Genomic DNA, 26,103 nt, shown 5'->3' with positions numbered 1-26,103 from the left:
GACCTGTCCAAAAACCAAGCCAGTTAGAGCTGGTTCATACCAGCTCTTGGGAGCTGATTGTGGGCATACATCTCTTCCCAGTTCCTCATATATCACAGGAGTTTGAAGTTAACCATGGTTGAGAGTTTTACCATGGAAATCAGTGAATGCTACAAATTAGGACCCCACCACCCACCCCAAAACCTGTTCACCTAAACCACATTATAGCCAAGAAACCCATTTGAAGCTAGGCTGACAAAATGATACCACTTTTGGTGCTCCTGATGCATTCAGCCAAATGCCTTTTGTGGAGGCATTGGTTACACAGAAGCCCTGGCTGCATTAGCTATGTGCCAAATTAATCACTGATATCTGGTTGATAGACAAAAGATGGGCAGTGGAACCCACAGAGTTGGTTGTGAATTGGATTATAAAGAACAAAATGGGTGGAGCCGTTGGGTTGACTAAGAATGAGCCAGGGCTCAGATCTGCATGTGGAAGTGCAATATGAGCTCCTGTGAGGAGGGAAGAGAGGAATATGCCTGCCACTGTGGGCATCCCCACAAGGTCAGGCAGAGACTGCACAGCAAGTTAATGTTCAAACCAGCCACAAGGAGAGACATTTGTGGAGGCTCACAGGCACGATTTCTTTGGAGAGCTCTGACAAAGGCCACTGCAAATGATTGTATAGATTTAATGCTAAACTGGAATCTAACCAGCATCCTCTGCTGCTATCTAGAAACAGCTAATGGGATCTCAGGGACAAAACCTCTCAAAGTAATAATTACAGGTAGGCTGTTTTAGAAAAGGTGAAGGCAGGTATCTGATGGAAGCCTGAGACACCAGAAGGGAGATTGTTCGCTCTTCTGTGAGGGCTTCCTGAGCAGCAGCAGGTGCACACTCCCCTCTCTGGTCATGAGAATAGGCTGACACCATTTTTAACCCCTCCTGTCAGCACCAGTGGGCTTCAGAGAGAGGCACAGAAACTAGTGGAGGCTTGAGGTGCTTATACCAAGCCCTTGCCTCCCTGTACTCTGAATGTCTTTTTTTTTTTTTTAAACTGTGGACTTGAGAGCCAGAGCAGCAGTGGGCCCCTACCCCAGAAGACCAGCACGAGTACCAAGTCTACTAACCATAGAATGCTGCAAAGCTTCAGCTCTAGGGGAAATAGGATCTAGCCTTTTTTTTTTTTTAAGTATTTTTTTTTAATGTTTATTTACTTTCTGAGAGACAGAGTGTGAGCAGGGCAGGAGCAGAGAGAGAGGGAAACACAGAATCTGAAGCAGGCTCCAGGCTCTGAGCTGTCAGCACAGAGCCCGATGTGGGGCTCGAGCTCACGAACCGTGAGATCATGACTTGAGCCAAAGTCAGACACTCAACCGACTGAGCCACCCAGGTGCCCAAGGATCTAGCCTTTTTAAACAAGCAGATCAAAACACACAGGGTTAAAATTTTCTACACACTAGATAAGGCCAAACACTCCCACTGTAGGCAAGGAGAAGCACTGCAGAGAACTGACCTAAGGAAAAGAACAGCCAAAACACAACAGTGCACACAACATATACCAGAAACACTTCCTGAGGTGTATCCTGAAGCCCCGAACAGCCTATGACTTCTTAATACAGCTATTGCTCTCAGGAGCAGGAAACATAACAGACTTTCCTAACACACAGAAGACTGAGATCTAAACAAAATGACAAGCTGCAGGAATTCTTCCCAATAGAAAGAACAAGAAGAGGTCATGAGCAGGGATCTAATCAAAATAGGTATAAGTAATATGCCTGAACCACAATTTATTTTTTTTTTTATTTTTTTTTCAACGTTTATTTATTTTTGGGACAGAGAGAGACAGAGCATGAACGGGGGAGGGTCAGAGAGAGGGAGACACAGAATCGGAAACAGGCTCCAGGCTCTGAGCCATCAGCCCAGAGCCTGACGCGGGGCTCGAACTCACGAACCGCGAGATCGTGACCTGGCTGAAGTCGGACGCTTAACCGACTGCGCCACCCAGGCGCCCCTGAACCACAATTTAAAACAGCAGTCATAAGGGTACTACCTGGACTTGAGAAAAGTATAGAAGACACCAGGGAGTCCTTTATCATGGAGATCAAAAGACCTAAAAACTAGCCTAAATAAAAAATGCAGTAACCGAGATGCTAAACAGACTGTAATGACCAGGATGGAGAAGCAGAGGAATGAATAACTGATACAGAAGATAAAATAATTTGGGTGCCTGGGTGGGTCAGTCAGTTAAGTGTTGGACTTTGACTCAGGTCATGAACTCAAAGTTTGTGAGTTCAAGCCCTGCATTGGGCTGTCTGCTGTCAGCACAGAGCCCACTTGAGATCTTCTGTCTCTCTGTCTCTTTGCTCCTCCCCTACTCATTCCTTCTTTCTCTCTCTCTCTCTCACAAATAAACATTTAAGAAAAGATAAAATTATGAAAAATGATGAAGCTGAAAAGAAAATGAAAAGAAAATTACTGGATCACGAATGTATACATATGGAACTCATTGTCTCCATAAAGCATTATAACGTTTGTATCATAGGAGTCCCAGAAGAAGAGAGAGGGAAAGGGGAAGAAGGTTTATTTGAGCATATTATAGTTGAAAACTTCCCACATCTGAGGAGGGAAACAGACATCCAAATCCAGAAGGCACAGAGAACTCCCATCAAAATCAACAAAGGCAGGCCAACACCAGGACATATCATAGTAAAATTTGCAAAATACGGAGATGAGCAAAGAATCCTGAAAGCAGCAAAGGAAAAGAAATCCCTAACCTACAAGAGAAGACAAAAAAGGTTAGCAACAGATCTCGCCACAGAAACTTGGCAAGCCAGAAGGGAGTGGCATGATATATTCAATATGCTGACTGGGAAAAATATGAAGCCAAGAATCCTTTATCCAGCAAGGCTGTCATTCAGAATAGAAGGAGAGATAAAGACTTTCTCAGACAAACAAAAACTAAAGGAGTTCATGACTACTAAACCAGCCCTGCAATAAATAGTAAAGAGGACTCATTGAATAGGATAGAATGGCCAAAAGCAACAAAGACTAGAAAGGAACAGAGAAAATCTCCAGAAACCCTGATTTTAGAGGTAGTACAGTGGCACTAAATTCTTACCTAATAATCACTGAATGTAAATGCACTAAATGCTCCAATCAAAAGACATAGGGTATCAGATTGCATAAAAATATTAAGACCCTCAATATGCTGCCTATGAGAGACTCATTTTAGAACTAAAGACACAGCCAGATTGAAAGTGAGGAGTTGAGAACCATTTCTAATGCTAATAGATGTCAAAAAGAGCCAGAGGAGCCATAGTTACATCAGACCAATTAGATTTTAAACCAAAGACTCTAAAAAGAGAAGAAAAAGGGCACCATATCATAATAAAGGGGTCTATCCAACAAAAAGAGCTAACAATTATAAATACATATGCCCCAAACTTGAAACACCCAAATATAGAAATCAATCAAAACATAAACTCATTGATAATGATACCATAATAGTAGGGGACTTCAACACCCAACTTACAGTAGTGGACAGATCATCTAAGCAGAAAATCAACAAGGAAACGATGGCTTTGACCGACACATTGGACCAGATGGACTTAATATATATTCAGAACATTTTATCCTAAAGCAGCAGGATACACATTCTTCTTGAGTGCACATGGAACATTCTCCAGAGTAGATCACATAGTGGGACACAAATCAACCCTCAACAAGTACAAAAAGATCAAGATCATGACATGCGTATGTTCACACCACAATGCTATGAAACTCAAAATCAACCACAAGAAAAAATTTGGAAGAACCACAAATAGCTTGGAGATTAAAGAACATTAAAGAATGTTAAAGAAACATTAAACAAACATTAAAGAAACATTAAAAGAAACATTAAAGAAACATTAAAGAATGAATGGGTTAACCAAGAAATTAAAGAAGAAATTAAAAAGTACATGGAAGCTAATGAAAATGATAACACAACAGCCCAAAACCTCTGGGATGCAGCAAAGGCAGTCATAAGAGGGAAGTATATAGCAATCCAGGCCTTCCTAAAGAAGAAAGAAAGGTCTCAGATACACAACCTAATCCTACACCTTAAAGAGCTGGAAAAAGAAAGCAAGTAAAACCCAAATCCAGAAGAAGATAGGAAATAATGAAGATTAGAGCAGAAATCAATGCTATCGAAATCAAAATAACAGAACAGATCAATGAAACTGGGAGCTGGTTTAAGAATTAACAAAATTGATAAACCCTTAGCCAGTTTGATCAAAAAGAAAAAGGAAAGGACCCAGGGGGTACCTGGGTGGCTCACTCAGTTAAGTGTCCAACTTCAGCTCAGGGCATGATCTCGCAGTCCATGAGCTCAAGCCCCGCGTTGGGCTCTGTGCTGACAACTCAGAGCCTGGAGCCTGCTTCCAATTCTGTGTCTCCCTCCCTCTCTGCCCCCCCCCCCTCAAATAAACATTAAAAAATATATATATTTTTCAAGAAAAAGGAAAGGACCCAAATCAAGAATGAAAGAGGACGGATCACAATTAACACTGAAGAAATAAAAACATTAATAAGAGATTATTATGAGCAATTATATGTCAATAAATTGGGCAATCTGGAAGAAATGGACAAATTCCTAGAAACATATAAACTACCAAAACACTTGTTGAGATGAGCACAGAATGTTATATGTAGGGGATGAATCACTGGATTCTGCTCCTGAAATCATTTTTGCACTATATACTAACTTGGATGTACATATATATATATATATATATATGTGTGTGTGTGTGTGTGTTTGTGTGTGTATATGTATATATATGTGTGTATGCATGTGTATGTATATATATGTGTGTGTGTGTGTGTGTATATGTATATATTTAAATCAGTAACAAATACAAAGAAACTCATTGACAATAATACAATAATAGTAAGGGACTTTAATACCCCCTACTATGGGTATTATAGACAGATCATCTAAGCAGAAAGTCAGCAAGGAAACAATGGCTTTGAATGACACAGTGGACCAGATGGGCTTAACAGAGATTCAGAACATTTCATTCTAAAGCAGCAGAATACACATTCTTTTTGAGTGTATATGGAACATTCTCCAGAGTAGATCACATCCTGGGTCACAAATCAGGCCTCAACTAGTACAAAAAGATTGAGATCATATCATACATATTTTCAGACCACAGTGCTATGAAACTTGAAGTCAACCACAAGGAAAAATTCTGGAAAGACCACAAATACATGGAGGTTAAAGAACATCCAACTGGAGAATGAATGGGTTAACCAGGAAATTAAATAAGGAATTTAAAAAGTACATGGAAGCAAATGAAAATGAAAACATGACAGTCCAAAACCTTTGGGATGCAACAAAGGTGATCCTAAGAGGGAAGTATATAGTAATACAGGCCTACATCAAGAAACAAGAAAAGTCCAAAAAAACAACCTAATCCTACACTTAAAGGAGCTAGAAAAGGAACAGCAAATTAAAGCCTAGAAAAGCCATCAGATGGGAAATAATAAAGATAAAAAAATGAATTAGAAAAAAATCCCAGTAGAACAGATGAATGAAACTAAGAGCTGGGTCTTTGAAAGAATTAATAAAATTGGTAAATTCCTAGCCAGACTTATCAAAAAGGAGAGAGAAAGGACCCAAATAGATAAAATCACAAATAAAAAAGGAGAGATCACAACTAACACCATAGAAATACAAACAATCATAAGAGAATGTTATGAAAAATTACATGCCAACAAATTGGGCATTCTGGAGGAAATGGAGAAGTTCCTAAATATACAAACTACCAAAACTGAAACAGGAAGAATAGGAAATTTGAACAGACCCATAACCAGCAAAGAAGGTAAATCAGTAATCAAAAGGCTCCCAACAAACAAGAATCCAGGACCAGATGACTTCCCAGGGGAATTACACCAGACACTTGAAGAAGAGTTAATACCTCTTCTCAAACTATTCCAAAAAAATATAAATGGAAGTAAAACGTCAGAACTCATTCTATGAGGCCACATTTACCTTGATTTCAAAATGAGACCAGAACCCCACTAAAGCAGAATTACAGGGAATTCATCCCTGATAAACCTGTATGAAAAAATTCTCAACAAGATACTAACAAATTGAGTCCAACAACACATTAAAAGAACCATTTACCACAGTCAATTGGGATTTATTCCTGGGCTGCAGGGGTGGTTCAGTATCCACAATTCAAACAATGTGATACACCACATTAATAAAAGGTAAGAAACACATTATCTTCTCAATAGATGCAGAAAAAGCATTTGACAAAATACAGTGTCCATATTTGATAAAAACTCTGAAGAAAGTAGGGATAGATGGAATGTACCTCAACATCATGAAAGCCATATTGAAAAGACCCACAGCTAATATTATCCTCAATGAGGAAAACCTGAGAGCTTTTTCTCTAAGCCCCATAGTAAGACAGGGATGTCCACTCTTACTCCTGTTATTTAATATCATACTGGAAGTCCCAGCCTTAGCAATCAGACAACAGGAAGAAAGAAAAGGCATCCAAATTAGCAAGTAAGAAGTCAAACTTTGATTTTTCACAATGACATGATATTCTTATGTAGAAAACCCGAAAGACCCTACCAAAAAACTGCTAGAACTGATACACGAATTCAGCAAAGTTGCAGAATATGATATCAACGTACATAAATCTGTTGCATTTCTATCCACCAATAATGAAGCAGCACAAAGGGAAATCAAGTAATCAGTCCCATTCACAATTGTACAGAAAACCATATGATACCTAGGAATAAACCTAACCAAAGAGGTAAAAAGATCTGTACTCTGATAACTAGAGAGCTTATGAAAGAAATTGAAGATGACAAAATAGAAATGGAAAACATTTCATGATCATGAATTAGAAGAACAGATATTGTTAAAATATCTATACTACCCAAAGCAATCTACACATTTAATGCAATCCCTATCACAATACCACCAGCATGTTTCACAGGGCTAGAACAAATCATAAAATTTGTAGGAGCCAGAAAATACCCTTAGAGTCCAAAGCATTCTTGAAAAAGCAAAGCAAAGCTGGAGGCCTAACAATTTCAGACTTCAAGCTGTATTACAAAGCTATAGGTCATCAAGACAGTATGGGATAGGCACAAAAATATACACATGGATCAATGGAATAAAATAGAAAACCTGGAAATGGAGCCATAACTATATAGTCAACTAATCTTTGACAAAGCTGGAAGGAATATCCACTGGAAATAAGACTGACTCTTCAACAAATGTTGTTGGGAAAATTGGACAGCAACATGCAGAAGAATGAAACTGGACAACTTTCTTACACCATACACAAAAATAAAAATGGATAAAAGACCTAAGTATGAGACAAATCAAAATCCTAGAGGAGAACACAGGCATCAACCTCTTTGACCTTGGCCACAGCAACTTCTTACTAGACACATCTCTGGAGGCAAGGGAAACAAAAACAAAAATGAACTATTGGGATTTCATCAAGTAAAAAACCTTCTGCACAATGAAGGAAAGAACAAAACTGAAATACTACTTACAGAATGGAAGAGGATATTTGCAAATGACATATCTGATAAAGGATTAGTATCCAAAATCTGTAAAGAACTTACCAAACTCAACACCCCAAGGTAATCCAGTTAAGAAATGGGCAGAAGACATGAACAGGCATTTTCCCAAAGAAGACATTCAGGTAGCTAACAGACACATGAAAAGATGCTCAACTTCACTCATCATCAGAGAAATACAAGTCAAAACCACAATGAGATACCACCTCACACCTGCCATAATGGCTAAAATTAACACAGGAAACAACAGACGTTGGTGAGAATGCGGAGAAAGGGGAACCCTCTTAACACTGTTTGTGGGAATGCAAACTAGTGCAGCCACTCTGGAAAGCAGTATGGAAGTTCCTCAAGAAGTTAAAAATAGAACTACCCTATGACCCAGCAGTTGTGTTACTATGCATTACCTAAAAGATATAAAAATACTGATTTGAAGGGGCACATGCACCCTGATGTTTATAACAGCATTATCAACAATAGCTAAATTATGGAAAGAGCCCAAATGTCCATCACCTGATGAATGGAGAAAGAAGATGTGGTGTGTGTGTGCATGTGTGTGTGTGTGTGTGTGTGTGTGTGTGTGTGTATACACACACATATAATAGAACATTACCTATCAAAAAGAATGAAATCTTCCCATTTGCAATTACATGGATTGAGCTAGAGAGTCTTCTGCTAAGTGAAATAAGTCAATCAGGGAGAGAAAGAAATACCATATGATTTCACTTGTATGTGGCATTTAAGAAACAAAACAGATGAACATAGGGGAAGGGGGAAAAAAAGGGAGGCAAACCATAAGAGACTCTCAACTATAAAGAACAAACTGAGGGTGGGCTGGTGACGGAGCGTACTTTTTGTGAAGAGCACTGGGTGTTATATGTAAGTGATGAATCGCTAGACTCTACTCCTGAAACCAGTATTACACTACATATTAACTTACCAGAATTTAAATGAAAACTTGAAACAAGAAAATAAGTAAAATAAAAAATAAAAACAGAAATGTGTATAAACTAGTTTGAGCTAAGGAAAAAGAATAATAAAGGTAGGCTCTTTTTTAAGTTTTTTTGTTTTGTTTTTTAATTTTAATGTTTATTCACTTTTTGAGAGAGAGAGTGCGCGCACACATGCGTGGGTGGGGGAGGGGCAGAGAGAGAGGGAGACACAGAATCCAAAGCAGGCCCCAGGCTCTGAGCCATTGGCACAGAGCCCAAAGCGGGGCTCAAACTCGGAATAGCGAGATCATGACCTGAGCCAAAGCCGGACACCCAACTGACTGAGCCACCCAGGTGCCCCTTAAGGTTTTTTTAATGTTTATTTATTTTTGAGGGGGGGGCAGAGTCAGAGTGTGAGCAGGGGAGGAGCAGAGAGAGAAGGAGACAGGGAATCTGAAGCAGGCTCCAGGCTTTGAGCTGTCAGTACAGAGCCTGACATGGAGCTCAAACTCATGAATTGTGAGATCATGATCTGAGCCGAAGTCAGATACTTAGGTGACTGAGCCACCTAGGCGCCCCAAAGCTAGGCTTTTTGGATAATAAGCAGGGATTTTAAAAACTCAAGCCAGACGGATATAATCAGAACCTTGTTCCAATGTCACTGAATATAACTCTGGATGAAAAAAATGTATTTCTAGAAGGGATAAAAAATTATACTAAATTTAGCTCTAATATAGTTCTGTGTTAATGGTTTTAAACTTGTGTATGATTTCCAAGGTAAAAATTTATTGTGGGCCTTACAAAAACTAGTTATCCCCACCCACCCAAAAAATAGGTCAGTTGGTTATGAATTGGAGAAAACATTGGTTTTCTGGTGGTCAAAAGTACTAATTTTGGTTTTAATCAAAGATTGTATGAGTGAACTGTGGGGTAGATGGGAACAAAATCCTTACTCCTTTCTCATGGGGAAATTACTGCAGGCTAACCTTCTTCTGTACCGTTTTCCTAGAAAACTTGATAAAGGTAGAATGTGAATGTGAATGGTACAATCATGCTACATTCCTTATTTTTAAAAATGACCCATTGGAAAATTGTACCTGGATTGAGAAAACTATAGATGAATTATGATACCTGGTAGAAAACCATAGCTTTGGGATTCCCTGTGCCTTATAGTGCAAATATAAGATTTACTGGAAGGAAACTTTCTCGAAGTTTCCTTCCAGTAAATATACATCATACTCTGATCTCTCATACAATATACATCATACTCTGATCTCTCATTATTTTACTGAACAGGCTAGGCATAGATCATCTGGCATTTTGGCCAGTGTTTCTATAGAGAGGGTCAAGATTGTATATATGTAAATATGTTCTACATATTAGTAGAGTCATGGGGGCAGGGAATATATCAAGGTTCTTTAGCTGGAAAAGTAACCCTGTTACTGTTACTCCAGAGGAGCCCCTGGATTCCAGTGGCTGGTTTTAGTCTATTTTATTAATCTTACTGAGACCTGTTGAGCCAGTTCTCTGCTAAGCCATCAAAGGAGGGAAGGAAGATAAACCTGTAGGACTGTCCAAATTTAGTTTTCATAAATCCACCCCTAGCCCTGAGGGCTCATTAAACATACGTATATTCACTGGTTCTGATTAACACTCCTTTTTAGCCTCCCCTGAGAGGAGTAAAGTTCCAGTAAGTCATAGTCTTTCACAGCCTAATCACGGAAGTAACGTCTCATCACCTTTGCTGTATTCTGTTTGCTAAAAGCAAGTCATTAGGCTCAGTCCACATGCAAGAGGAGAGGATTATATAAGGGCGTGAGTACCAGGAGGCAGGATTACTGGGAACCATGTCAGAAGCTGCCTACCATAATCCCATCCCGTTACAGTTGGTCACTTCCTCTTGAGGATGATCCAGATTGGCTGTCCTTTTTCCACAATAATCAGTTCCATGGTGACCTCTGTGGCAAAGGAGTCTAGCTACAGAACCACTGGAAGCAAAGTCAACCTCCAGTTTCATGTATTCATGATTTTGACCTAATCAATATGATCTATTTGTTTGCTGAGGTCATATGAAATATGTATTGATTTACTGAAGTAAAAGCAGGTATTGTGTGAATGTCTATCCATCCACTGAGGTCGGAACAAGCACACCCACACAGTTCACCTCATTCTTTAACACCTAATTCCTTGATACTTGGAAAATTAGCTAACAGAGGTTAGCATGGTTTAATGCAACTTATAAATATCTCAAGACAGCCAACCAGTCAGTCTTGTAGAGATCTTCATTGGAAGGCTAATAGAATTTTTCGTTTGAGGTCCTAATCCTTTATAAATGACTTCCTTACTGTGGTAGATTTGCTTAGAGAGCCAGAAGCTATAGTAGATGATGGCCTCACATGCCTGATTTGCTTTGCCAGTCCCCAGGTGCTTTTCTCTAGGTGCATTCACTTCATATAAGCATGTACACATGTAGCATAAAGCTTGAGTTCTTGAGTTGTATTCGATGCATTTGTTTATGTAGAGAGGGACTACATATGGCTTTATCTTTAGTAATCCAGTTCTCAGTGTCTCAGGGGCCTGATCATACAGGCTAGAGCATTAGGATTGGCACATGAATGTATATAAAGGTAGATTTTAGTCAGTCCCAGGGCAGTGTACTTCCTGCCAGGATCACCATTTGAAGTTCAGCTACTCGCAAGAGCATCCAAGAAAATGAATAAGTTATTATAATGGATGGATGCAGCACTCCATTGGATGTGCCCAACCTGGGGGAAGGCTGTTAGAGAACTGTGCTGTCTTTTCAGGTGTGAAGTCTTGTAGCTAAGGTCTCTGTTGAGCCAGTAGTTCAGGGTAAAGGAGTACATAAGGCTTTTGTGATGTCTGATGTGGAGGTTCTCAGATTTTCTTGGTTCATGGTGTTCCTAGTGTTGTCATAATTGTTTTGACAGTGTCCATATGCTAAAAGAAATACCTAAAAGGTTCCATTTATAGAGTCAAACAACTCGGTGTTTATGTTCTAACACCTTAGTAACTGTTTGAAAAAGTAATATACATAAACAGTTTTCTAAAGATTATTTCATTCTTAGCTACAGTAACTTGCTAATGGGATATATATGCCTGTTTAACACTGCACAGTTTGTCAGACTTTGCAATCCGATTAGACACCACTTATTTCCTGATCCACATTGATTTTTCACATATATTTGCTTTTTGTCATAATTGCCGAAAACCCAGCCTTGCAAATATGTCCATCAAACAGAATATTGACATGGGATGACTTTGCAACTGAGTTCCACTTCAAGTTGTAGTTCTTGCTGTGCCTGACAGATACCAAGTACATCTGCGTTTGTCCTGAAATTTTAAAATATCCTTTGGTAGCCCTGTGAATTTGCTATAGCATTCACGGACACCTCCACCACTGTTTGGAGACTGCAGGTCCCATAGACAGCCACTTGTTTGTGAAAGTGGTCAAGGCCTTAGGAGTCAGGTTTGGCTCTTAATTGGAAGTAAATCTCCATGGACCATGGAACTTCTGGGGTTTTATATTACTGGTGGAACTTAAATTCAGGGAGAGCCCATCGCATGATAAGATAGCGGGTTGGAGAGACATGACTTTTCTTGCAGTGAGACAGTCTCAGTCCCAGTAACAGGCAAGCAGTAGCAGCTCCCAAAGGGAAGAAATGCTTATGTGCAGAAACCCAGTGATTAACAAATACTGCCTTAGTCTTGTTGATGGAAATTCCAATCAGCTCTGAGTTTGGTTACAGACATCTGTAATTTCTGGGGATCTGAAGGAGAAAGGGAACTCCCGAGAGGGCTTTATTTACTGTTGTCTGGACTGTTTCTAAGTCTTCTTACTGTAGAGTTCTCTGCTAAAATGGCAGTTTACAAGGTTTTCTAGTGTGACTGGTAGAAATAGGCACCATTTGTGTTCTCATGGATTCTTTCCCTGGCCTCAGGTAGTTTCCCCATACCCGATCACATAAGTTGATCCGTATTTTGCTCAGTATTCAAAGGAAACCCTTTGAAGATCTCTGGGGTTCTCTCTGTACAGCACCCTCCTCTTTAGTACTCTGTAAAAACCAAATTATCTTTGTATTTTTTTTATGGAAAAAATTTAAACTACTTAATGGTTATAGTACCATTCAAGTTTCTATTTATTCTTGAGTTTTAATAAGTTCTGTTTTTCTAGGCATTTGTTCTATATTTCAAATTTATTGGTGTAAATCTAGTCACAGTAATCTTGTGGGTTTTTTCACACCTATCAAATCTGTGGTTATAGTCCCTTCTTTAATTCTCTATATATTTGTGCTTTCTCCTGTTTATTTCTGCACCAGTCTCCTCTCTTTTAACCCAAAATAGTTTACTTTTTTGCTGTTGAAAAACTAATGGAAAGTTAAGTTCAGTCAAATAGGGAAGAGAAATGCAGTCTTGAATAAATGGATCTGTGTTAAACATTAAAGAAGATCCATTCTCTATTACTGGAGGCTCTCAAAAATTTTGTGCTTAAAAATCACTTGGGATTTCTTGTTTAAAATGCAGAATACAAGGCATCACCCCCAGAAATTCTGTATCAGTCCGTAGTCCTAGTTAGGGCCCTGGTGTACTTTTTAATAAGCACCCAGATGATTCTTAAGTATGTGATTAGAAGACTACACTTTGAGAAATATACTCTAATGTGTGGTACAGACGAAAGATAAAAGTTTTAAAATCCCCCAGTGTCTAGTCCCCTGGCTGAATCTTTCTATTATACCAATAGCTTTCTTATCCACATCTTCCCTCACCTTTACCTCACCCTCTGAGGTGAGTAAGGCCTCTGAGTAAGGCTTGCACTTACTCATTTCCTGCTAAAGCAGTATTTTGTATTAGTCTCTAGACTGTTCTTAAAAAATGTCTAGTCTAGGGGCGCCTGGGTGGCTCAGTCAGTTGAGTGTCCAACTTCGGCTCAGGTCATGATCTCGTGGTGTGTGAGTTTGAGCCCCGCGTCGGGCTCTGTGCTGACAGCTCGGAGCCTGGAGCCTGTTTCAGATTCCGTGTCTCCCTCTCTCTCTGACCTTCCCCTGCTCATGCTCTGTCTCAAAAATAAATAAAAACATTAAAAAAAATTAAAAAAATGTGTCTAAGGGCGCCTGGATGGCTCAGTCTGTCAAGTGTCTGACTCTTGGTTTTGGCTCAGGTCATTCTCACGGTTTGTGGGTGCGAGTCCTGTGTTGGGCTCTACACTGGCAGTGCAGAGCCTGCTTGGGATTCTCTCTCTCCCTCTCTCTGCTCCTCCCCTGGATGTGTGCACGTGCACGCTCTCTCTCTCTCTCCGCCTCTCTCTCAAAATAAATAGATAAACAAAAATTTCAGTCTAGTCAGACACCTGAGGTTAGCCTCAGGGCACCATCCAGATTTGAACAGATCCCTACCATTTCCTTGACCAGTGGAAACTGGACCAAGACACCTAGATTCTTGGTTCAAATCCTACACAAGATGGTACAGGATTTGAGAGCAGATTATGGAAAAGTGCATCTCTCATAGTGAAGCCAGACATCTTGGGGACCCCCCCCCCATTTTAGATGGAGAGATTCATCCGCAGGTAGCTGAATATCCAGATTAGATCAGTGAGTTAGCCAAACATGGAGAAGAGGCCATGGGACTCTAGATCCTCATGTGACTTTCTAGGAAGCCCTCTGTATTTCATGGTGGCTCTAAATCTAAACATCCTCTCACTGAAGTTCTTGCCATAACCATAGTTGGGCATATCAGAGTTGTTGCTGCAGCACTGGTGACTTTTTCTAGGGCATCAACAAGGAGATGGACTAGGACCTTATAAAGATACACTAGTAGGTGCCATATTCCTGCTCTCCAAAAACTGTAAAATTTTCTTATATATATAGGTCAGTGTTCTGGAACAGACCATAGATTAATGTTTGGGGTAGACCAACTTGTTGCCTTATATGAATGTGAAGGATCTTTATTTATATATTCAAGGATCTAGAAGACCTGATTGAGATTCTCTTTCTCCAGTGAATAGGAATTGTCATAGTAAAAGGATAGGTTTGCTGTTGAGGACATTTAGTATCTGAAGAGAAGATTAACTGAACAGATGGGTAAATTTTTTCCCAACTTTTGCAGACTAATCATAAAATAGAATCATAAAATGTTAGCCTTGGATGGGTATTTAGAGGTCATTTGAAGCAAATTCCCAGTAAAAGGTACAGCTAAGGAAACTTAATTCTAGAAGCATTAGATGTTTTATCAAAGATCATACTGTTTGGTGGCTGTAGTATAAATACAAAAATGTAATTGTTCTGCGTTTTGAATCCCACCAAATTATGGATCTGATAGACTAAAGCTGACAAATTAGGTTATCAGTAGCCATAAAACCAATTTGAAATCTTTACTAAGGCAGATTGTGTCTAACAAAGCTGTATCTTCATATTTCAGGACTAAAAGCTGAAAATTGTATTGAGAACATGGGTAAGATATGCTTTTAAAGTATTATCTTTCTAAGGGGAATTTTATCAGTGTTCCTCTCCCAGGCATGCGGCAGAGCCACCCCACCATATTGTCATATCATCAGCCATCATTTTCTTGAGGCTAAGATGTGCTGCTGCTGCTACCACTGCCACCGCCGCCACCACCACCGTGTCAGGTGGAGGGCCCAGGAGCCGTGCTGCTTACTCTCCACCCCTAGCCACGCCTGGGGCTGTGCTCTCAAACACAGCATTTGCCTTGGGCATGCAGGGACCATGCTACTCTCACCGTAGCCTGTCCATGTAGGAGCTTAAGGACTTCTAAATGTCCCTACATGATTCCTATGCACAGAGCTAGATTCATAGTCTTCTATTTTGATATCTTAGGAAATAACATCTGGGAGACTGACAAAGGGAAGAAGTAGAGTGCATTTGGCTTAAGGAGGGAATCGGGGGGGACAGAATGGTAATATGGTTTGTTTGTCTCTGCTTCTCAGTGAAAAATAAGAGGAGGTAACAAAAATAATCTTTCTCAGAGGACCATAGGAAAGATTGGGAAGAGAAACAGGATTTCTACGAGGAATAGCATTATCAGATAAGCCCAATAGATTTGAACCAAGGTTTCCAGAAAATGCTTTAGGCTAATGCATGCTTTGGGTGGATCCTTTTGAAGATTTCCTTGCTAAAAAGTTTGAGAATAACGGTCTGCTTCTAGCTGTCTTCCTGGCTAGTTTTTCTATGAATTCTTCATGTAATTAAAATAAATCCATATCCATTTGCTTTGAGATTAAAATCTTAAATTTCTCATATTACTGTATTTTTGTAAGCCAACCTAAATCTTTATTATTAACAAGCATTTAAAAATAGAGTGAACCTGACATTTATTTAAATCTGATGATAGTACTTAGGTAATGAAAACGTGTTTGTATTTCAGAATATTCTCAACCCATCTATATCTACAACCCTGGTAAGTGTGCTCTAATTTTTAAAAATAATCTTTAAATGGATGTTTAATATTTAGCAGCTCTTTCCTGTTAGCAAATTCACTTCTTAGCTGAAGAAAGAGTACTTTGCAGACAGGAAGGGAAGTAACTTGACAGATAAGTGGGGGGGGGGGGGTATCTATTTTGGGGAAACTTACCTTCCTACAAATGAGAGGGGTTGGGTCTTTGGAGATCTGAAGAATATGGAAACGTTCAGGGGAGTAGACCTGAAGAGCTAGTTGCTTTTGACAGGTCTGAGGACCTCTTATGTATAGTTCTATATTTAGTCATTGAAATTAGCCTGTGTGGCACCACACATCCAGATGAAAGTAGAAAAGCTACTCATTTGCGTCTGTCAGAGATGCTGATACTTGCTATCATTTGACTAAAGTATCTAGGTGATTAGATGCTTTTCCTCCCTAAGTTTCCACTTATGGTGATATGACTCAGATCACTTCTTTGCATTTAAGTTCCTTATTATGTGTTTGGCCCATGTAGCTACAGTATGTTTTTCTTTATTGATGAGAGAACAGCATCTGGCTTTTTCTTAAGTATGCAATTTACTTGATTTTTAGCAGATATTTCCTGTCCTGATGTGAAGCATTTTATGCCCTTGAGGACTTGCTTTGCAACACTTCTTATTGGCCCATTGCAGCCACAAGTTTTACTGGTCATTTCACAGAGATTTCAGCTAACTCTTCAAGATAGACATTTTTCTAGCTCATTGAGATCCCCCAGAGATTTGCTATATGTGATAATTTTTCTTTATAAAGGGGGCCAGAGGAAGGTTCCAATTAGGTACATTTAGACTCTGGCTTACATTTAGTAGCTTTAGTTGACTGGATGTACCAAGTGATTCTTTATGGCTCTCATACCTGAAAATAGTTTGTTGTAACTATAGTAATTCTCAGTTATTTTGTTTTATCACTAAAACGGATAAGTTTCTTCTTATAACTTAGGTGAGAAAAACCAGAATCTTGAAGACTCTGGTAAGACATTTTCATAAACTCTGGGGGTTTTCATTTGCAATATGGCTCTCTTAGTGATGGAAACAGGTAAGCATGGCATGGTAAGGAAAAGTCGGAAGAAGGCAGAACCCACTTTAGCGTACTCGTTTGGTATATCAGAGCCCTCCTGAGTTACAGATGGACCTTCTTTGTAAAGATGACACAGCAGCTCTCTCTCTTACCTATCTGTCTTATCTCCAAGATGACCCACAGAGCAGTTAGAGACATGACATGAGGAATTAGTTCTAAAGAGCATATTTTCTGCTTTTATATAAGGTTAGCTGTTACATGGGTAGAGGAAGGTATGACTAATTACTCACAAACTCTTGTGACCTAGGGTTAGGGTGTTGGGCAGGAGCATTAAAAAATGGCATTATTCTTTTCTAAATTAAAATGATTTTGTGTATTTATTTCTGCTTCCAGCAATCTGAGTAATAAATGCTGTTAACTATATACATCTGATTGTTTAGTGTATTTCAAAGTACAACTCATTTCCAGGTTTTTGTTTTTGTCTTTTTTTTTTTATAATGATATTACTCAAATGTCCTCAAGGGTGCTGAGACAGGGACCCTCATAAATTAATGATAAGATTGTAAATTGGAACTTTTTTGAAGGGCAGTTTGATAGTATGTAGCCTTAAAAATGTCCATGCCTGGGGTGCCTTGGTGGCGCAGTCGGTTAAGCGTCCGACTTCAGCCAGGTCACGATCTCGCGGTCCGTGAGTTTGAGCCCCGCGTCAGGCTCTGGGCTGATGGCTCAGAGCCTGGAACCTGTTTCCGATTCTGTGTCTCCCTCTCTCTCTGCCCCTCCCCCGTTCATGCTCTGTCTCTCTCTGTCCCCAAAATAAATAAACGTTGAAAAAAGTCCATGTCTTTTAACCTAGTTTTAACACTTTTAGATATTTGTCCTAAGGAAATATAAAGATTTGTGTGCAAAATGTTTACACTGTGATGGTAGCCAGAATTTATAAATAACCTTAGTGTCCAACAGTGGGGTATTGTTAACTAATATCCATATTATGAAACACTAAGCAACTTAAAAATCATGTTTTTGAAAAATATTTAAAGACATGAGAAAGTGCTTATAGTGGCAAATAAAAATATGATGTAAAACAGTGTACAGACTGTAATGGCAACTTCATTTTAACTGTCAAAAGATACAAACATCCACTTATAAATAAGTACTGGGTATGTAATGTAAAGAATGATGACTAGACTACTACTGCTGTATGGCACATTTTAAAGTTGTTAAGAGAGTAGATCTTGTCACAAGGGAAAAATTCTTTCTTTTTTAAAATAACTACATGAGATGCTTTTTTAAATTCTCCATTCTTTCTTTTTTTAAATAACTATATGAGATGCTGGATGTTAATTGTAATCATTTCACAATATATATAATTCAAATCATCATGCTGTACACCTTAAACTTACAGTGCTATCAATTACATTACCAATAAAGTTGGGAAAAATGCTTAAAAATGTATATGGACATACATTATACATAGCAAAGAAATTGAAAGGAGATATACCAAAAATGTTGAGCATGAGTAGCTCTGAAATCTGGGATTTTGAGTAATTTTTAATAATTTCCTGTGTTTTTCCAAATTATCTGTAATTATAATGTATGTAATTGAGAAGTTTTATTTTTAAGAAATAAATCTAGGTCAGAGTCTTTGGACTGAATCTTAAAAAAATCAACAAGAGCTGAGAGGAAGTTTTGCTTACTTTCAGAGAGCTCCTGGGTCACTAGCCATAGTTGTTCTCACCATTAAGTCAGACTCCAGGCCCCTGTCCCGACACCTCTCAGAGCTTTTAGTTTTCCACTGTAAAAAGCCATATAAATATAAGGTTACATTAATTTTCAAGTTGATTGTATTTTTCACTAAACAATTTCTGCTCTCATCTTTAGGAACGAAAAGCCAGGAGACCACTGTCTTACCTGGTAAGTGATCTTTTTCCGTACCCTCTGAGACTGGCTATAAGGTTAGGAGGTGACACGAGGACTGACTCCTAGGACTAAGGCCATTGTTGGACATGGAAGAGTTTGAGGAATGAGTTAAGCCAGAACAGAGGGACTCTGTTAATTGAATGTTTAATATGTTCCACGCAGTGTACTAAGAACTTTTATGATGTATCTCCTTTAATTATCATTTACTACACACCTACAGTGTATTTTTTGGCATAAATAAGGAATTGAAGCTCAGAGGGATTAGAAGCCTGCCCAGTCACAGAACTAATAATTATAATAACAATAGTACTAGACCAAGCAGACTCTTAGACCCAGCACTATTTTGTTTAAAAGCCAATGTGCTAGGACTACCTTATAAAGATTGATTGAAGATATATGGGCCATATCATGAAAGTTCTTGAAGACCAGGCTAAAGAGTGGGCTTGCTTTGTCAGAGGATGAAGAGCCATTGAAAGGTGTTTGGGGTGGGGGGAGAGTACCTGGGTGGCTCAGTTGGTTAAACGTCCAACTCTTCATTTCCACTCAGGTCATGATCTCGCGGCTCGTGGGATTGAGCCCCGTGTCAGGCTATGCATTGGCCGCACAGAGCCTGTTGGGATTTTCTCCCTCTCTCTCTCTCTGACCCTCCCCCACTTGTGCATGTGCTCGCTCTCTCTCAAATAAATTAAAAAATTAAAAAATAAATAATTAATTAAAAAAAAAAGATGGGGTGCCTGGGTGGCTCAGTCGGTTAAGCGTCCAACTCTTGATTTTGGCTCAGGTCATAATCTCATAGTTTGTGGGTTCCAGCCCCATGTGGGGCTGTGCACTGATAGCATGGATGCTGCTTGGGGTTCTCTGTCTCCCTCTCTCTCTGCCCCTCCCTTGCTCTCTTTTTCTCAAAAATAAATAAAACTTAAAAAAACAAAAAGGTGTTTTTGTTGATAGTTTTCTTTTCCCTTTTTTTTTTTTTTTTTTTTTTTAAGGATTGGAGATGGGGGAGGTGTAGACAGAGGGGACCATTCACAATGCAAGGCAATTGATTAACACTAATATTTATTTTTGTCTTGAGGTATGATGAGCCATGAACCCACGCAAATACCTGGTAAGACAGCTTTCTTTTTACTCTTTGGGTCCAAGTATGAGGTGAGAAGAATTCCTCCAGGCATTAAGAAATATATCTTCATGAGACTATTATTCATTAACATTTCCCTTACAGCCTACTGCTAGCCATTCTACTAAGATTTAGCTGGGGAGGAGAGTAGAGAGGAAAAAAAAGTGTCTTTCTTCCCTAGCATTCATCTGTTCCTAGAGCAGGAAACTTAGCTTGTTAGGGGCATGGCTAAAGGCAAGGCTGCTGGGACCTGGAGGCATGCAGGCCAGCACCTTCTAGGTTCTATAGCTTAAGTTACTCAGAAAATTCAGCGTCATGAAGACACTGACTATTCGCTTTGGCTAACATTTCAGCATCTAGAATTTCCAGGTAACAAAATACAGTCTTCTAGCATACAGACAAGCCATGGCAGAAAGCTTCTCTAAGCTTGAAGTGGATTTGCACAGTGAGGGCTCTCATAGCCATAACTTTTAAATAAAAAGCCAGGAATCACAGTGCAGTGGGAGCTTTGGCATTTGTATCACTTAAGCTCATCAGACAAGAAGAGTTGGGAGAACGTACTCATTGGAGCAAACTGTAAGTCACTAAAAACTTCTTTCTCGTTTAGGAATGAAAATTCCAGAAACTTTTTCACTACCTGGTAAGCAGTGGTTGGCATATGAGAGAATAAGTTGCCCATTTGGGGGGTTTAGTTAACAGTTGTCACCATTAGATATGCAGGGGAGCCTCAGTACTTTGCACAAGATCACGTAAGTGAGTGAAGGACCCAGGTCTCTTAACTTACGGCCAAGTACCCATTATTCCTGAAGACTTTGGTTCCTTAAGTGTTTTTCCAGTTTTATTTACCATGGCACATTTAGCTTACCAATAAAATATAATCATGAAAAAAGATATTTAAACAGTGTGAGGCTGTGGTGAGGACAAGGCTATTGAGGAGCCTTGAGCTTCTGTGACCAGAGAAACTGTATAGTGTTTCCTGTCAAGTTCCTCAGAAGGGGCTCAGAAAATATGCTTACAGAGGAGGAAAAATGTTGAAAGGCCCCCAAACTTCATTTTTTTTTCCTGGATTTGCCGTGTTGTGTCACACATTTATTTGGTTACAACTTTGAAGTGAACCTCTAACAACACTGATGACACACCTTGTGTGTCTACAACTCTTCAGCTCAGTGGCCCGAGTTTGCATAGTATTTTCATTGGCTCCTTTGAGATACAGTGGTTATCTGAAAGGCAGCTGCTGAGCCAGGTGTCAGGAATGAACACAGGCTGTATAGACAGACCCAGCTTAATGAAGTCTTTCCTCTGCCATTTTCACAGGGTAACTTTTTATGTAAGCTATTTCACTTTCCTGTGCTGGTGCTTCTGCTTCCGCTTCCACATCTGTAAAATGAAGAAAATTTATGTCTTGCAGGACTGATTAAAGTCATAATGAGATAAAGTTTGGCAAAATGAGAATGGTAGTTTAAAATAGTTAAAATAGTAGTAAGTTGTAGCTGTCTTTATTATTATTATCTGAAATTCTTTCTCATTTAGGAGTAAAAGTGGTGCAACTGGATGAAAAACCTGGTAATAAATTCTTTTTTGGGGGTGGAGGTACCATGGGGTTCTGGGTCCTTTAATATGATCATTCAGTTAGCTCAGTCTTAAGGGGGCTAAGGAAGACACCTGGGCTGCACAGCTTCTCTGATACCCCAGTATGCAAGCCAGAGGGAGAAAATATTGAGAACCCCTTTCAGTGTGAGCAGCAGGCTGCTATTATGGCTCTCTGGGCTAAGCAAAGAAAAAGATAGTTGACCGGCAACTGGAAGAGTTGGCTTCCAGCTGCACATGTCTATTGCAGAATGGAACAGGAGGCTTCCCAGGGTCAAGTGGCTACTGTGAGGGGATCTGTAGTAACAGGAACAGCATCATCAGAGAAGTGTGTATGAGAAGCCTACAGCATGAGACCAGTCATTCTGTGTTCCTCACTGCACTTGCCATGTCCTCCAGAGAGGCTACTAGGTTTTGCTGGGAATGTTTTGTATTGTGCTCTCTCCTAGAAAGCTGTGTGTAGTGCAAGCTTTTTAAAAGTGTCAAAACATTTACACAGGATCTCGTTTAATCGTTAAGATAAATATTGTTATTGCCATTTCAGAGATGAAAGTATGGAATATAGGAAATTTAAGGAACCTGTAAAGGACTAGAAAGAGAAAACCAGGACTCACACTTTTCAAATTTTGTTCACTTTCTGTCATGTGACACTTGTCTTCCAGCCAGATTTAGTTATAAAAAAAAATACGCCTCTATCCTGGGCTCCTGTAATGGGTATTTGGCTTCAAAACTATCAAAATATGGCAATATTGTAATATTTCAATGCTAGCACAGCATTGTAATTGAGGTGGTATATCGTACTAATGGAGAACAGAGGCTTTGAAATCAGACATTGCTACCACTGATTGCCTCTGTGATTTTGTGCAAGTTTTGAGGAACATCTGTATAATACTGATAACTATATCGACTGGGACTGTAAGAAATCTGACAATTACATAAATAGTTTACACAATGCATGACACATAGAAAGCACTCAGTAAATAGTTGGTATTAATGTTGTACTTGGGAATCTTAGTTCAATGTGCAGAAAAAGTACTTTTTTGTAAATAGAATTTTAATTTTTCTTTTAATGGAAACACATGTACATACAAGGTAAAATTTCAAAGAGCACAAGTGGGTAAAAATTAAACCCTTCCCCAACCCCACACATACATATAAGCCCAATACCCTGCCCTGCAGGCCCATTCTCAGAGATAACCATGTTTGCTTAATCATTTAGTCAGATTTTTCTCTTTCTGGATATATAGATGTACAATGCAACTAACTCAAAATCTGTTTCTATTTTAGAAGACCAAAGTCAGGAAGATATCGGCAATCCTAGTAAGAAATACTTCATTTCCTTAGTTGATAAGTGTCTGATCTGCAGTATAAAAGAAGTGACAAATTTATTTTTCTTCAATAACAGGAACAAAGTTTCAAGAGTTTCAGGAATCATAACAACGGAATATAATGTCATATCCAAATGCTTGTTGTGTGTATATGGTGGGAGCAACTGGGCTTTATTTCTTAAGCAGTCATTTTCAACTGTGTTCTGTTTAGAGTGGTGGTTCTCAACCCTATCAACCCACTTCTCCCTTTTTATAACAAGTATTTATAAAGCCTTTATACTATCCTGAAGTACCATTCATAGATAAGAAGACCCACCTGCCCCCATAAAAATATCAGTATAATTTTTTAATTATAATTTATAACAAAATTATGTACATTTCAATATGTAAGTGCCTACATTATACTAAAAGACATAATGGACAGATGATTGTATTTACTTAACACAAATTGGATTTAAGAGAAGACTGGAAGCTATTCTATGCAAGTATAAGAAAATGAAAGAGAAGAAGTAGAAACTAGATGGAAACTAATGTTTATTAAAACTATCCAAAAATACTTTGTTTCTACATAAAATTGATTTTGGTTCTGGGTTTAAGCATTATAAATAGATTATTAACTTACATGTGTGTCTGGCAGTGCATTTGAAGTTTGTGTGGAAGTGGGTTAATTTTTCATTGTGCAAACACTGTCCAGAGCATTGGACAGCATCCATCTTGCCTTCTGTACTTCTACCTCACTATTGTGACTATCAAAAAATACTCTGACAAGTTCCCAAACTGCCTCCTAGGGGACAGTACTGCTCCCTTGAGAACCACGGCTCCGTAGTAACAAACTAATGTATGAGTACACCTGCCTCTCCATTTCCCCATCTGTATACATACAAATGCATGGCAAGTAAATTGATAATATGAGTTAAAGACTTACAAAATTTACTTCCTGTTTCTCTGTGTTTCATGTATGAAATCTGAGTGGTGATCCCATTTGGATACTTCCTAGTTCTCCATTGTATGGTCTAAACCAAAATATGGCCATAATTTAGTTAAGGGATAACTGAATTATCATGTGAAACATCATCCTCACATGGATGGACTGCACTGTTCCTCTTCACTAGTTCCTATGTAAGGGAAGCCATTTTCTACAGTGTTTCATGTATGGAGGGAAAAAGTTAATTTATTTTATCAGCTGGCAGGACTCAGCATTTAAAAGTGCAGCTATATTTAATCATTTATTAGTCGCTGGTGGCATATATATATTAGATATAGCCTTACTTGAAATAAACACAGAATTAAACTTTACCTTGCATGTATATACAGAAAATGAAAACAGAAAATTGCTATGAAATTCTAGAGAACTTGAACAACAACAACAAAGTATGTTGTCTGCATAGATATTAAAAAGGCTGTGGAATCCTCGATGAAACCTAGAGCAACATACCCTGATGGTATATATGAAAATGTAGCCTGAAATCTGTAATGAACTATATTTATTTCAACATTGTTTCTGGTTAGAAGTATTTTAGTTAAGTTTGTGACTCAGGCTAAATGTCTGCATGGTTTAGGTGGATAAAACTCAGTATCAGAAATGACATGTGTCAGTCACTGTGTCTTCTCATTAACAGCTCCAGGTCCGGTTCCAGTTCCAGGTCCCAAAACCCATCCCTCTTCATCCTCTGGCAAAATGATCCTTCCACCGTTGGCGACGTTCATCATTTTAATCATTGCTTCTGCTGTAAATCTCTTTGTTGCTCTGTAGTCTGTTACATTCTTTATTACTTAAAATATCCTGAGGGATCCCACAGGAAACCATCAAAAGGAATGATGTATTTTTCACTTTTGGTCAAAGTCACTTGATAACATGAGGACTGCACATTTGTTATTTACTTTGCAAATTCAGAGTTGGTCCAGATATGTCATAGAATTCATTTTTCATTTATTTCTATATTAATTTATGATTGCAAAAAACTCACCTGTATAGTTCTGATTGAATTCAATAAAATAATTTAAAATTGTTGGATATAATTTCAGAATTGCCAGATTATTAAAATATCAATACTGTTAGTGATTAACATGAATTTAATTCCTGAATTAGAATTTTAAAGATTCTTTTACTCATCTTTCACTGATCAAACTTTAACTTCAAATAGCATCATCCCTCAATCTCTTCATCTTCCCTCAATATATGAACACTTACATAAACACGGTCGTTAACGAAGTGTTTCATTTATAGTCCCTGAGTTAAATCTCATATTAACCCAGGAAAGTAGACAGTAGTGAATGAATATATGTGCTAAATAAGCAAGGAAAAATGCGGTTATACAGTGTAGTATCCTTTTCCCCAAGATATTGTGGTGGTTGAATAGTGACTTATTTAGGCCTGGGCTTTGATAACTGGCACTTGTTTACATTTTGCAATGTTTCAAAGAGGATTTAAGTCCACTTTGAAAGATCAGAGAAAAACTAAAAATGTAAACTAGGTGTTGGCGGTTCAATGTGCTTTTTTTTAAAAGTCTGTACACTTTTTTTCCCCCTTGTTTGGCTTACTTTATATCTAATTTTTAATTTTTTTTAAATGTTTATTTTTGAGAGCGAGAGAGACAGAGCACAAGCGGGGGAGGGGCAGAGAGAGAGAAGGAGACAGAATCCGAAGCAGGCTCCAGGCTCTGAACTATCCAAGAGACCCACACAGGGCTTGAACCCATGGACTGAGGGATCATGACCTGAACTGAAGTCGGATGTTTAACCGAGTGAGCCACCCAGACACCCCTATTTTTAAAATGTTTAATTACAATTGACATAGAATATTAGTTTCAGGTGTACAACAGTGATTTAAGAATTACATACATTATGAAATGCTTACCACAGTAAGTGTAGTTACCAGCTATCACTGCACAAAAGTTAATTGCAGTATTATGGACTACATTGCCTATGCTTTGTTTTTCATCCCTGTGACTTATTTTATTTTATTTAAAAAAAATTTTTTTTTCAACATTTATTTATTTTTGGGACAGAGAGAGACAGAGCATGAACGGGGGAGGGGCAGAGAGAGAGGGAGACACAGAATCGGAAACAGGCTCCAGGCTCTGAGCCATCAGCCCAGAGCCTGACGCGGGGCTTGAACTCACGGACCGCGAGATCGTGACCTGGCTGAAGTCGGACGCTTAACCGACTG

The 26,103-nt window shown here is 38.8% G+C and overlaps 1 protein-coding gene and 1 long non-coding RNA gene across 6 annotated transcripts in view; one reads left to right on the top strand and one right to left on the bottom strand.

Annotated features, from left to right (window-relative positions):
• Positions 1-24,953, top strand: part of ART3 (ADP-ribosyltransferase 3 (inactive)) — a 136,219-nt gene extending 111,266 nt beyond the window's left edge. The window contains exons 4-12 of one of the 5 annotated variants that reach the window (XM_040480918.1): positions 14,940-14,972; positions 15,903-15,935; positions 16,911-16,940; positions 18,867-18,899; positions 19,978-20,010; positions 20,627-20,659; positions 21,550-21,582; positions 22,894-22,926; positions 24,554-24,953. In XM_040480918.1, coding sequence (XP_040336852.1) covers positions 14,940-14,972; positions 15,903-15,935; positions 16,911-16,940; positions 18,867-18,899; positions 19,978-20,010; positions 20,627-20,659; positions 21,550-21,582; positions 22,894-22,926; positions 24,554-24,687 — 395 coding nt within the window. In that variant the 3' untranslated portion in view covers positions 24,688-24,953. The remainder of the gene's footprint in view (positions 1-14,939; positions 14,973-15,902; positions 15,936-16,910; positions 16,941-18,866; positions 18,900-19,977; positions 20,011-20,626; positions 20,660-21,549; positions 21,583-22,893; positions 22,927-24,553) is intronic. The other 4 variants (XM_040480926.1, XM_040480935.1, XM_040480947.1 and 1 more) reach the window with 4 other exon arrangements.
• Positions 21,097-22,886, bottom strand: LOC121034108 (uncharacterized). Its single transcript, XR_005792287.1, has 2 exons — positions 22,774-22,886; positions 21,097-21,396 (listed from the first exon to the last, which is right to left on the bottom strand). It is a non-coding gene; the product is annotated as an uncharacterized LOC121034108 (long non-coding RNA).
• Positions 24,954-26,103: the final 1,150 nt, after the last annotated feature.

This window comes from Herpailurus yagouaroundi, unplaced genomic scaffold (assembly GCF_014898765.1).
Source record: "Herpailurus yagouaroundi ecotype Mexico unplaced genomic scaffold, PumYag 28, whole genome shotgun sequence".
Taxonomy (NCBI): Eukaryota; Metazoa; Chordata; class Mammalia; order Carnivora; family Felidae; genus Herpailurus; species Herpailurus yagouaroundi.
This window is presented reverse-complemented; position numbering and strand designations above follow the sequence as displayed.